The 13,688-nt window shown below is 39.3% G+C and overlaps 1 protein-coding gene across 6 annotated transcripts in view; it reads left to right on the plus strand.

Annotated features, from left to right (window-relative positions):
• Nucleotides 1-5,656: 5,656 nt before the first annotated feature.
• BBS4 (Bardet-Biedl syndrome 4) overlaps nucleotides 5,657-13,688 on the plus strand; it is a 54,864-nt gene continuing 46,832 nt past the window's right edge. Inside the window, exons 1-2 of one of the 6 annotated variants that reach the window (XM_082735777.1) lie at nucleotides 5,657-5,714; nucleotides 12,322-12,373. In XM_082735777.1, the coding sequence (XP_082591903.1) occupies nucleotides 5,691-5,714; nucleotides 12,322-12,373 (76 nt within the window). In that variant the 5' untranslated portion in view covers nucleotides 5,657-5,690. Of the gene's footprint in view, nucleotides 6,115-8,056; nucleotides 8,204-12,321; nucleotides 12,374-13,688 lie in introns of those variants that run through there. The other 5 variants (XM_082735780.1, XM_082735778.1, XM_082735776.1 and 2 more) reach the window with 5 other exon arrangements.

Consider the following 13,688-nt stretch of genomic DNA (forward strand, 5'->3'; position numbering starts at 1 on the left):
AATATTTCTTGTCCATTATCTCTTCAAATATTTCTCTTGCTCCATACTGTCTCACCTCTCTTCTCCTCCTGGGACTCCAACTACACATATATTAGATGATTTGATATTATCCTGTAGATCTCAACATTCTTTTTTCTTGTTCTCAGTTTGGATACTCTCCGTTTAGCTGTCCTCACGTTTCCTGAATGCTTTCCTGTTAACTCCATTTAAAGAATTATTTCTGATACTGTATTTTCCTTTTTTAAATAAACTTTTTTTTTTAAATGTAAACTCTACATTCAGTGTGAGGCTTGAACTCACAATCCTGAAATCAAGAGTTACAGGCTTCACTGACTGAGCCAGCCAGGCACTCTGATATTGTATTTTTAATTTCTAGCACTTCATTATATTTGTGTAGTTAACATGTGTCTGCTAAAATTTCCCCTTTCTTCATGAACATTGTCTACATTTCCACTAGATTTTTTAAAGCATTTTCATCATCACTATTCAAAAAACCCTATCTTATCTATTGATTCCAGTATTTAGCCTCCACCAGATTTTTTTAACATTCTAACCAGAGATATTTTAAAGATCCTGATCTTTAGGTTGTCTCTAATTCTGCTTCTATCGAACCTTTCCTCCATTACCATAGATCTTATTTTCTTGCTTTTGCACATGCCTTTGATTTGATTGTATGCTGGACATTTTGCATAAAAAATAGAAATTGGATCTGATCTGCAAAATGGGGCAAAATGGGGCATGCCCATTTTTCTTTCAACCAACTTGAGTAGTGGCTCAGTTAACCTAGGTATGGGCTTTATTTTAATTAAATCCACCATTAGTTTTAAATGTTTTGAAGGCAGAATCAGCACTTTCCCTTCAGTAAGTCCTGGGTTTGGAACGTTGGCAAGATTCCAGAAATCTGACTTAGCTTCTCAGCAAAGTCATCAGTCTTTGGAAAGGTGAGAAGTCTCAATGTAAAAAACTGACCTAGCCACCAGGTTTTTTTGGTCACTGGAATGGGGTTTGGAAGGTATTTTTCTCAGTTCCTGCATGTGCCCTACACTAGCCTTTAAGGAATAATGCCCACAATGCTTTGGGGACGAGTCTCTCAGCTCTCCTGCCTCACTCTTCACCTTCAAGAGTACCTCTGATGGATTTCTTAGTGTTCCTCCTTTGTGCCCTCATTTTTAAAGGGTCTCTTGCACTTGCGAGAGGCTCCACTTAACCTCTTAGGCAGGACTGATCTGTCTCAACTCTCCTACCCCACTCCCACTTTTCTTTCTTTTTTTTTTTTTTTTAAAGATTCTATTTATTTATTTGACAGAGAGAGATCACAAGTAGGCAGAGAGGCAGGCAGAGAGAGAGGAAGAAGCAGGCTCCCCGCAGAGCAGAGAGCCCGATGCGGGGCTCGATCCCAGGACCCTGAGATCATGACCTGAGCCAAAGGCAGAGGCTTTAACCCACTGAGCCACTCAGTCACCCCCCACTCCCACTTTTCATCTATTATCTCCCCATACCTGGTTAAGACCCAAGAGATAAGATTGGTGAATGGGTGCAGACCCCATTCTGTGGATTTGGGTCCTCCTGTTGCAAATGTCATGCCAGTCTATATGGACCTGTTAAAATTTTGTTAAATTTCATCTGGTTTCTCATTATTCCCCTATGGTGGATTCCTCTTCCCAGCATAGTTCAGCCAGGAGTATGAACAGCCATGGGTCTTTCTCTCCTCTGAAGGATGTAGCACTTTCTGGAGATTGGTTCATTTATGTTTCTTTATGTCCTTATCTTTCTGATGGGTTTTAAAAGATTTTTGATTTTCTAGCTGATCTGTCCTTTTCTTTGTTTGCTAGGATAGGATCTTGTGATTTTCAAGATCCAAATCAGAAGTGAATTCTAGGAATGAGAATTTTCAAAGTGGTTTCATTTACATATTTTATTAACTAATTTATAAAATTAAAAATAAATGAATAATAAAAAGTCAAATTTTATTCAATGGTAAGCAATGAAAAATAAGTCATTTTCCCATTGTTTCCCATAGCCCTCTTTGCTCCCTGTACGGAGACAAACATCATTATCAGTATCTTGCAATTTCTTCTTAATTCTATTTACAAAATGTGAATCTCTCCCCACCTTATTTTTTTAAGAAACAGAAGCATACCATATTTTTTACTTTACTTTTTTCATATAATCATTTCACCATCTTGAAGTATTTTACTGGCTATAACGTGGGTTAGTATGGATGTACTTCGGTTTATGTAAATAATCCCCGGTGATTTGAGTTGTTGCCAGTATTTTTTCTCACAATGCAATGTATAGTCCTTTGTCCACATTCACTGTTGAGTATATCTGTAGTATCAGGAATGGGTATATTTAAAATGTTCCATGAAGGTCCATGGAGCTTCTCGTTATTTTATAGTGTTTCCTAGGTGTTGGCTGACCCTTAGGAGTTGGTGGTATGAATTTTGGGAGGCTCAGTACCAAATAAGAGGCGTAAGGTGCTGTGCTAGAGTTGCCTAGCAGGTGGCATCAGAACAAAGCTGGCTGTTAGACTCTATTAGCACAGACCCTTTCCCCTCCCCGCTTCCTCCCTCCTTTCCTCTTTTCTTTTCTTTTTCAGGGGTGTAGCTCTTTCTTTCCCCTGCTTCCTTAAGCCCTACCATGGGAGAGAAAAAGACGAATGTCATTTTGTTTGGAATGCCTTAACCAGCTGTATGACTGAAATGATCCTGATAAGCAAAATTACATCCAGGGAAGATTTCTAAGGGATATGAAGACCCATTTCTTATATAAGAATCGTGTCTATGTAATTCTGGGATCTTCCTGTGAAGATACTATTTTTTTTTGAGGAATTTGTTCCTAATTACACAATTAAAGCACATTAAGCTTAGTTATTAATTTGAGAAATCAACATACTTTCTTACAAAAAAGGCCCTTGCACAAAAAGTGCTCCATCTGTTTCCTAAGATCTGGGATCCAAGGAGAGATATATAAACATACAATAGTAACAATATATATTTATTTAATAACACAGGCATTAAGAATGTCAGGTAGTCCTCACAGGACCCCTTTCAGGGAGATTTTATACATTGGGAAGTGTGCCTATGAGTTTTCCACCAACATCTTCCCTAAGACTTCCCATCTCAGTAATTGACTGTACTATTTTTCATCCAGTTGCTTTTAAAGTTAGAAACCTGGTCATTTCCTGTGATATCTATCCCTCCTCTCATTCTCCCATATCCAATTCTATAGCACAGGAAATTTGTTTTGCCTCTAACATCCTTGAGAATCCATTCACTCTAGTCAAATGAACTATTTCATTGTCTTTTGTTTGCACTATCATGTGGTCTCTCCCAGATTATCAGTCCTTATCCCCCTCTTGATTCATTAGCTAGCATGAACTCTTTATTTTTACTGCTTATTATTTTTTTTTTTAGTGTTTCTACGCTCAATGTGGGGCTCAATGACCCCAAGAACAAGAGTCACATGCTCTTCTGAGCCAGCCGGATGCACCTAACACGAACTCTTTAAGTCTGACCGTGTCACTCTTTGCTCAGAACTCTCTAGTGCCTTTCCAGTGCCCTTAGAATAAAATCCCTCACATGAGCTCTGTGGATCTACACCACTAGTCTTTCCTACCTCTCCACCTCTTGCAACCAACTCCCTTCCCCTTTCTTCTTTCCAGTCACACTGGTCTTTTTGTGCTGCAAACTGGCCAAACTTCTTCCATCCTCAGGGCCTTTGCACAAACTCTTCCTTTGCCTTAGGATTCTCCCAGGGCTGCCCACTTCCTCATCCCTTGTTCTCCAAGCTAATGCCTTATCTCCTAGATTTCATTTTTTAAAAACCTCTTATCCAGGGAAACTACTCTTTCCAAACAAGTCTATATTGGATCTCCCTGTTATTTGCTCTTTCTACTCCGTATTTCTCCATTAGCATTTACCAACCTTCTAATTATATAGTTATGTGGTTCTTTTCATTTAATTTTATTTTCTCTAATAGGAATAGGTAATACATCCACTTGGTAAAAAAAATTCAAATTGTACACAAGGTATAGAGTAAAAAGTCTCTTCCTTGTTCCTCTACTATCCAGTTGTTCTCCTTACTAGTAATCACTTTTAGCATTTTGGATATCTAACATATTTTCTGAGTAGACAAGCAATTATGTGCATAATATTCCTCACTTTGCCTTCTCTTTATTAACACAGATACTATATACATTTTTCTGCACCTTGTTTTTATCAGTTAATAATGTATCTTGACAATTCTTCTATGTCAATATGTAAATAGTTGCCTTTTTTCACATACTAGATAATACGGACTTACCATAAATTTTTAACCTCAATTATTAGGCATTGGGTTGTTTTCAGGCTTTGGTTATTACAAACAATGCTTCATTGAATAACTTTGTATGTAAAGTCATTTCCTGCAAAAATACCTACAGAATAAATTCCTAGAATTGAAATAAGGGCATTAAAGGTTATATGCATTTTAAATTTTGGTAGTTACTGCCAAACTGCTCTTAATGGACATTGTATCAGTCATATTCCCACTAGCCACAAATGAAAAATGCATGTTTCCCTCACAACTATGTTAGTGAAAATTTTTTTCTTTGCCATGTAAGAGGTGGAAAGTATCTCTTGGAAACTTTAATTTGCATGTTTTTTCTTCCTTGCAAAGTTACACTTTCATGTTTAACAGTCATTTGTATCTCTTATTTAGTGTACTGCTTCTTCATAAATTTTGCTTATGTTATTAATGTCTGATTTCCTCTCTCTGCTTTAAGGTCGGTGCTGTGGGTGCAGGGATCTTGTTAGTTTTGTTCACTACCTGGTTAGTTCCAGGTATGAGAATGAATGAAGCTCAAGAAATGACTGGCTCATGTCATGCCGTAGTCAAGTTCAGAACTTATGTTTGACTCCAAAGCCCACCTGTTATCCCCACGATCACACCCGGGAAAATCCAAGCTTTTAACTCACCACACCAGGGGCCAGATGGGTAACGTAAAACGGCTTAAGTGTGTCAGGAAGTGGATTGCGGCAAAATGGCGAACCTATGGACAGTCCAAGTGGTTTTTCACATCTGTTTTACTGAAGTTTGGGAGTGGAAGTCCATTGTATCTTTACATGCCCCGAGGCCGGGTTTCTGGCTTTCTTGTGAAATCTCCTGGTTTTTAAGTATTTCCAATAAAAACATCACATGCAGCCCACCCGCAGCGGATTTGCAAATTCTGGCGTAGAGATTGGGAGCCTGATGGGGCGAAGACCTCAGGGAAAGCTAAGAAACGAGGTTTTTGTTTAAGTCGAGAATGGGGTTCTCTACCCTAGGGGCTGGGGACCAGGACTCCCGGAAGGACTGAAATAAACGCAAAGTGGCGGGAGGATTGCGAGGCCTTCTCAACTCTGTCTGGCCATTCCAGCCAGCGCTGTCCCGAGCTTCTCTAGCAGTGCCCAGGGCGGTCAGGGGTTGCCCTAGAGGAAAAGAACCTCTGTATTCCCTCACCCGGCCCAATAGCGTCAAGCGGTGGGTAAAGCAGCAAAACACCCTGTCCAGGTTTCCCGAAAACCCTGCCAGGTGAAGCGTCCTGCCCAACCACCGCTTTGGTTCGCCGCTCAGGCCCCTCCCAGCTTCCCCAGCTCCTTGACTTCCGTTTGCCTGGTCGTCTGGGAAACGGCCAACTTCCGGCCGCGAAGCCGGGGGGCGGAGCCAAGATGGCTGAGGAGAGGCGTACGATGGTGAGCGCAGAGGTTCTCCTTAGTGTCCCGGCCGCTAGGCCGGGTAGCGCCGCCCGGGGCGGAGCGGAGAGGCGAGGCAGGCTGGCGGTCGGTTGCCCCGTGAGGAATGCGGAGCGGGATCTGGAGTCGCTCGGGGTGCGCTGGGCGACATGGCCCCGCTCCTGGGAGCTTCTTTGCAGCGCTGGGCCTGTGCTGGGCTTGTGGTCCCTTTTGGGGTGCGCTGGACGAAAAAGGGAGATTTTCATCAGAAATGGCTCTTTTCCTAGTCCTTTCTTTTCCTTCTCACGAGTTTTGGAAAGGAAGCACTACCGTTTGTGCAGAGACAGTTTGTGTTAATCCCCTGGATTAGGAGTCGATTATGACAGAGCCTGGCAACTTTGAGCGTCACTGCCTTCTGCCGGTGGGTCGGGACCATGTTTTCTCTGTTGTAATTTAGTTTGGGAAAGGGCTGTTTGGGGATTCAGCTGAAGCTTGAGTTAACCATTAATTAGACTCCACAGAACTGCTAATACAAAGTAGTCCAGATAAGTTCGGGATAACCCAGTGGTAGTTATTTATGAAGTGTATATTTATAATTGGATCTAATTTCTGTAAAGTTGTAAGTGTGAAAACGTGTCTGCTTTGCTTTAATGTCCGGTTTCAAAGCATGTTCTACTCACTTGTTAGAATGGCTTTATTAGGGCCACCCAGGTGCCCCTAATAAAGCCATCTCTACCTTCGGGTCCAGTCTTGATCTCAGGCTCTTGGGATTGAGCCCCCGCATCTAGCTCTCTGCTCAGCGTCCCCGCTTCCCCCTGCCAACCCCCCGCCCCGCCCCGCTTGCCTCTCTACCTACTTGTGATCTCTGTTAAAAAAAAAAAAAAAAAAAGAATGACTTTATTAGTTATCTATTTGGAACGTATTGCTTTGAAAAACAACCTTGCAAATACAGGAGACAAAATAGCAGTTTTGGGCTGACGGTTTTACAACTTAGTTTTGGCCGTTAAGGAGCAAGGCCAATACTGTCTATCAGTGGGTTTTGTTTTCTATTCATTTTTCATGTCCAGAGAAGTCAGATTATTTTTGGTGTAATCATACAATTCTGAATACAGGGAAGGAGGCCCAAAGCAAAGACTTTTAAGCTGTAAACTAAAAAAATCAATAAATAAATAAATAGCATGATTAGTGTTACTGGGTTTTAGATATTAGAAACGTGAAAGAAAATAGTTCATCTACAGAAATGTAAGTTATACTGCTAACACTGTGTTGTAAATAGAGCTTATTCTCTAGTGCTCATTGCAGATATGATCATAAATAGAATATGAACCTGATTTCTCTGATGGCAGAATTGTCCATTACTTTTGAATCTAATTCTAAATTCTAATTCCATTCTAAAGAGAATGGCTGTTCAGTATGACTGTAGCACTTGAACCTGAAGTTAAACTGTTCGTTTTAATTATTGTCAAGTTTATTGCTGGCAGTGTTTTATTTGTAGTAATTTCAGCTTTTCACATTACTGCTGCAGGGAGATTTGAATTTCTGCCCTTTTTGGAAGCGATCTGGTATCTTGTAATAAAATTAAAAGGGCCTAACAGTCTCATTCAGTCAATCAACAGACCAGTATCCCACTGAAATAAAAGCAGAATATAGGCATATAGTGCAAGGGTATTCATTGCAATATTGTTTATAATGACAAAATGCCAGAGACAAGGTGATACCCATTAATAGGGTAATAGATGACTTCTGATACTTCCATTCTGAAAATTATTATGTAGCTATAAAAAAGTGTTATTAGAACTGGGGATGCCTGCGTGGCTTAGTCGTTGTCTGCCTTCAGCTCAGGTCATGATCCCAGCTTGGGATGGAGCCCCACTTTGGGCTCCCTGCTCAGTGGGGAGCCTGCTTCTCCCTCCTTCACTCCCTCTACTTGTGTTCCCTCTCTCACTCTCTCTTTCTGCTAAATAAATAAATTTTAAAAATCTTTAAAAAAAAAGTGTTAGCACTGTATATGTTGATGGGGATGGTATACATTTTAAAAAAGCTAGATACGGAGTGGAGTGTTAAAAAAGAAAATTTAACTGAATAGACTTTAAAGATCTTATTGGCTTTATTCAGTGATTAATGAATTAATCAATTAGTGACTTAATGAATTAATGATTACAGTATTCATTCTGTACAAAATGGAAGGCTTTCATAGGCAGAAAGGAGTTGAACAGGGAAGTTATACTAGACAAAAAGTTTGGTTATTGCAAGATCACTTTCCTTTAGATGATGGCAGGGGTCTGTCAGGCATGTTACCTCGCTAATACTTAATGGGTGATTTTTTTTTATTAAAGATTTTATTTATTTATTTGACAGAGACACAGTGAAAGAGGGAACAGAAGCATCGACAGAGGGAGAGGGAGAAGCAGGCCTCCCGCTGAGCTGGGAGCCCTATGCGGGGCTCAGTCCTAGGGCTCTGGGATCATGACCCAAGCCAAAGGCAGACGCCCAATGACTGAGCCACCCAGGTGCCCCTGACTTTTTTTAATTGAGATTTTTTTTTTTTAAGTTTTTATTTCTTTATTTGACAGGGATAGTGCAAGCAGAGGGGGGGAGTGGCAGGTTCCCAGCTGAGCACAGCTTGATCCCAGGACATGGATCCTGACCTGAGCTGAAGGCAGTCACTTAACCGACTGAGCCACCCAGGCATCCCAAGTCTTAATGTTATTTTAACTGACATTTACCTGATTATTAATGGGGTGGAGGCAGTAATGTTTGCCCCTTTTCCTTTTTTGTTCAATGCCTGATTCATGTATTTTGCTTTTTCTTTCTTCTTTTTCTTTTTTTTAAGAATTTTTACTTATTTATTTGAGAGAGCAGAGCTAGTGAGGGGAGAACAGGAGGGGTGTGGGGGAGGGACAGAAGAAGAGGGTGGGGTAGAGGGAGAGGGAGGAGCAGACTCCCGGTTGAGCAGGAAGCCTGATGTGGGGCTCCATCCCAGGACCCTGGGATCATGATCTGAGCCTAAGGCAGACACCTTACTGACTGAGCCACCCAGGAACCCCATGTTTTGCTTATTTTTCTACTTTGATATTTTTCTTATTTTCTTTTTATTGTTTGTTTTGTAGTTACAGTTTCTGGCTGTTAATCCTTATCTTTTTTCTTTCTTTCTTTCTTTTTGGTTTTGTATTGCAAATATCTGCTCTTAGTTTTCTGTCTTCCCTTCCTTTTTGGAACAGAAGTTCTTAATTTTAATGTAGTTGAGTATTTAGATCTTTTCTCAATTGGTTTGTGCTTTTATATCTTCCTGAAGTAATCTTTCCCTAGCCTGTATTTTCTCTAGAGGTTTTTAAAATTTGCCTTGTTCATTTTAGTCTTCTATCTATCTTAATTCATTTTAATTTCCCTTATAAAGCTTTGTCTCTTGAAGTCTGTTTTGTTTAATGTTAATATTGCTACTTTAGTTTTCTTTTTGTTTCTGTTTTCCTGGTGTAAATTTTTCTATCATTTACTTTGCTTTTCTGTTTTAGATGTGTCTTTATATAAATAGCATACGTCTAGATTTTTAAAAACATCTATCCTGATAATTTAACTGGAGAATTTGATTTTTTTCTCCTTCTTTTCTTGCCTTCTTTTTTTCTTTTTTGCTGAGTTTCTTTTTTCTCTCTCCTCTTCTCATTTAATTACTTGTAACTTATATATAATTTTTAATATTACATATTGAACTGAAAGTTCAAATTTAAAATTCAGTAATGTAGGGATTATCAAATGCTTTATTACCCTTTACTTTCTGCCAGTTCATGCAGCTTTTGTTCAGTTTTGTAGTTTTTGTGTTTCTCAACACCACAAATTACACTTTTGTGTTATTTAGTCAGTGAATGTTTAGAATACTTCCATATTTTACCAGTTCCTTTGCTCATTCCACTCCTTCATTCTGGGGTTCTTCTTCTTCTTTTTTTTAAGATTTTATTTATTTTTCTGACAGACACAGTGAGAGAGGGAACACAAAAAGGGGGAGTGGGAGAGGGAGAACAGGCTTCCCGTGGAGCAGGGAGCCTGATGCAGGGATTGATCCCAGGACCCTGGGATCATGACCTGAAGCGAAGGCAGACACCTAATGACTGAGCCAACCAGGCGCCCCTGGGGTTCTTTTCCTTTTTCCTAATATGTATCCTTTAAAAAGTTTATTTAAACAACATTTTTTTTAAGTTTTTTTTTTTTTTTCCTTTAAGTAATCTCTACACGCAGCATTGGGCTCAGACTTAAAACACTGAGATCAAGAGTCACATTCTCTTCCAACTGAGCCAGCCAGGTGCCGTGAAAGTTAGTTTTGATAGATGTAAGAGTTTAGATCTGAGGTTGGCAAACCATTTTTTAAAAGGGCCAGTAATAGGGGCGCCTGGGTGGCTCAGTGGGTTAAGCTGCTGCCTTCGGCTCAGGTCATGATCTCAGGGTCCTGGGATCGAGTCCCGCATCGGGCTATCTGCTCAGCAGGGAGCCTGCTTCCTCCTCTCTCTCTGCCTGCCTCTCTGCCTACTTGTGATTTCTGTCTGTCAAATAAATAAATAAAATCTTTAAAAAAAAAATAAAAAAATAAAAGGGCCAGTAATAAATATTTTGGGCTTTGTGAGCCAGTCTCTGTTGCAAGTAACTCAGGTATGCAGTTGTAGTGTGGAAACAACCATAGACAATAAATAAACGTGTGTGTGACGGTGTTCTGATAAAATTTTATTTTAGACACTTAAATTTGAATTTTATACGATTTTCAGGAGTTAAAAAATATTAAAAAATGTAAATACCATTAAAAATGTAAAAACACGGATGCCTCTGTAGCCCTATTGTTTGAGTGTCTGACTCTTGGCTTTTTTGTTTTGTTTTGTTTAAGATTTTATTTATTTATTTGACAGAGAGAGATCACAAGCAGGCAGAGAGGCAGGCAGAGAGAGAGGAGGAAGCAGGCTCCCTGCTGAGCAGAGAGCCTGATGTGGGGCTCGATCCCAGGTCCCTGAGATCATGACCCGAGCCGAAGGCAGCGGCTTAACCCACTGAGCCACCCAGGCGCCCCTCTTGGTTTTGACTCAGGTCATGATCTCGTGCTCATGGGGTTGAGCCCTGCATCAGGCTCCCTGGTCTACTTCAGTTTCTTTCCCCCGCGCCCTTGCCTGCTCACACAAGTATGTGTGCTCACTCGCTCGCTCTCTCTAAATAAATAAGTAAATAAATAAAATCTTTTTAAAAAAATATAAAAGACATTCTTAGTTTGTTGGTCATATAAAAACGGGCTGAATTTGTTTGACCTGCAGGCCATAGTTCGCTGACCTTGTGTTTAGATTAACGTTCATTTTACTTAGCACCTGAGACATGGGACTGATTTTTCTTATCATGTCTTATTTACCATTTTCAGTTGTTGAGATCCCAGCTGTCAGTCTAATTGTCTTTTCTGTATAGCTCATCTGGTGATACTTTTTTTTTTTTTTGGATGCTTTTAAGAACTTTTTGTCTCTGGTTGCAGGTCCTTGTGATATATGCAAGTGTGGGTTTATTTTCATTTAACCTGGTCAGGATTGGTTGAGCATTCTGAATCTAAAGATTAGTGTCTCTCATTACTTCTGGAAATTTTCAACCATTATTTTTGCCTATATCTTACCATATCATATGTAACATAGGAAGTAGTTATAAGAAAAATCCATTTGAAGATTTCCTGCAAAGTTAGAGCATAAGATAGTATTTACTATATTCAGTAATGTCCCTTTAAAAAAAACTCCCTCATAGGGGCGCTGAGTGACTCATTTGGTTAAGCAGCCAACTCTGATTTCAGCTCAGGTCATGATCTCAGGGTCCCGGGATCAATCCCTGCATCGGGCTACATGCTCAGCAGGGAGTCTGCTTGAGGATTCTCTCTCCCTCTCCCTTTGCCCCTCCCCCTTGCTCATACTTGCTCTCTTCCTCTCTGAATTAAGTAAATCTTAAAAAACAAACAGCAACCCAACTCCTTGAGTTGAGTGCTAGGTAATTTCTGTATAGATGACTCATAAACTTCTTTTTATCAAAGTTACTACTTTTTTGGTTTGGTTGTTAAGATGTATAGCATTAAGTATAATGGTAATATGCAGTGCCTAAGAACTTAGTACATTTATTTGTGCACATTTTATGCATTATAATTATAAATTACACAGGGTGTCTAGGTGGCTCAGTTTGTTAAATGTCTAAGTGGCTCAGTTGGTTAAATGTCTGACTCTTGGTTTCTGCTTGGGTCATGAGCTTGGGGTCATGGGATCAAGCCCCACATCAGTCTCCTCTCTCTGTCTAGAGTTTGCTTGAGATTCCCTCACCTTCTCCCTCCTCCCGCTCATGCTCTCTTTCAAATAAATAAATAAAACCTTAAAAATATGTATAACTATATATTACACATAAGTATATATTATAAGTATGCATTATACATTAGTAATAGTTTGGATAGCAAATGTATGACTTGATATTTGCTTTTTAAACCACATTAAAAATGATTTTTAATTTTTCTTTGTGCCTGTGTGTAGTTAATGGATTAATTGCATGATTGGAGAGCTACTGATTATGATTATTTGAATGCTTTTTTAAGTTAGCAAAATTTATGGTGATGGTTTAACATAGACTCCTCTGTTTTCAGAGAACTCCCTTTCCTGCATCTGCTGAATCTCGGAAACCCCGGCTAAAAAAAGGTTGGTTTGCAGTTTCATTGTATGTGTCTATTTGCACAGAATTTCTATTGATTCTTTGTTGTGTATGCATTAGAACTTTTAAAAATGTGACTTTTGGAGAAAAGCAGTAATTGTCTAAATATTCCTCCACACCATGCTCTTATTTTATGGAGTTGTTAGATATTTTGGGATTGATTTTGCCTGTAAATATGTTTAAATGGGCCTTTATTATTATGTCAGTAGGTATTTTCTTCTTGTGGAAAAAAACACTGAAGTTCCCATGGTACGTATCAGACCTCATATAATCTCATGTCTATGTTAAGTAAGTATGAGGTTTTATGAAAATTGAGTCTGTGAAGACTAGGTAAGACTATGAAGAACTGCATTTAAAAATCTGATAGAGATATGTTCTATTTTATTTAGAGGAATAGGATTCCTTAATTTGTTAACTTATAGTAAAGTCTTAGTAAGGCTTGTATCAAATTGCAGCGTACTATATTGGCTATTCCGTCGATGTCTAATAAGCATGTCTAATGTCTAACAAACTTAGAAAATACCCAAACTTTTTATTTAGCAGAAAAGACCATCTATTTTATTATTTACCCATGTATCTATTTAATTTTCTAGATGAGGAAATCCAAGGCTGAGGGAAGGGGCATGACTTATCCAGGGTCATGGGTGTAGTTCTTGTCTGCATTATGAGTTATGTTTAACAGGCAATACATCCTTTTGCAGCATGTGTTTTCCTGTTGTCTGCTAAGATTTTTAAATTTCATTTGCCAGTAAATTGTTTAGCTTACTTGGGGAATTTCTGTTCCTCTGAAATTATAATACAAGTTGTTGGAACATATGATTGCCTTCAGAACTTGTTTTCAGAGTTTTTCAGGAATACTTCTTTCATTGAAAGAGCATTACATTTATAATTTAGATTATTTGTGAGGCTTAGGTGTTTCTTATAATATCTAACATAGTTGCTAATATTTTTTACATCATTTCTGGACATGAGACCCATCTTGCTGTGATGTTTCTCATTCCGTTTAAATGCTGATGTATTTGGCTAGTTAGGTAGCTAGGGGCTAGTGGGTTTTATGATTGTTTCTCCAGTGTTCTTTCCATCTTCCTCCAGAGTCAGACTCCATGGTTTGACTGACTCCCAGTCCAGGAGAGCTCTAATTAGTATATACCAGTAAAAAATTGGCCTGTCCCCAATTCAGGCTAATGAGATACAAAGCTGATAGCTATGGGGTAAAGGGTCACATTTGACACGTTATGCTATAAGAAGTAACAGTGCTAGTTGAGAGGCAATGTGAGGGGCTTGGGAGGGTAGGAAAAGAAT

The sequence above is a fragment of the Mustela nivalis genome (assembly GCF_964662115.1).
Source record: "Mustela nivalis genome assembly, chromosome: 6".
Classification (NCBI taxonomy): domain Eukaryota; kingdom Metazoa; phylum Chordata; class Mammalia; order Carnivora; family Mustelidae; genus Mustela; species Mustela nivalis.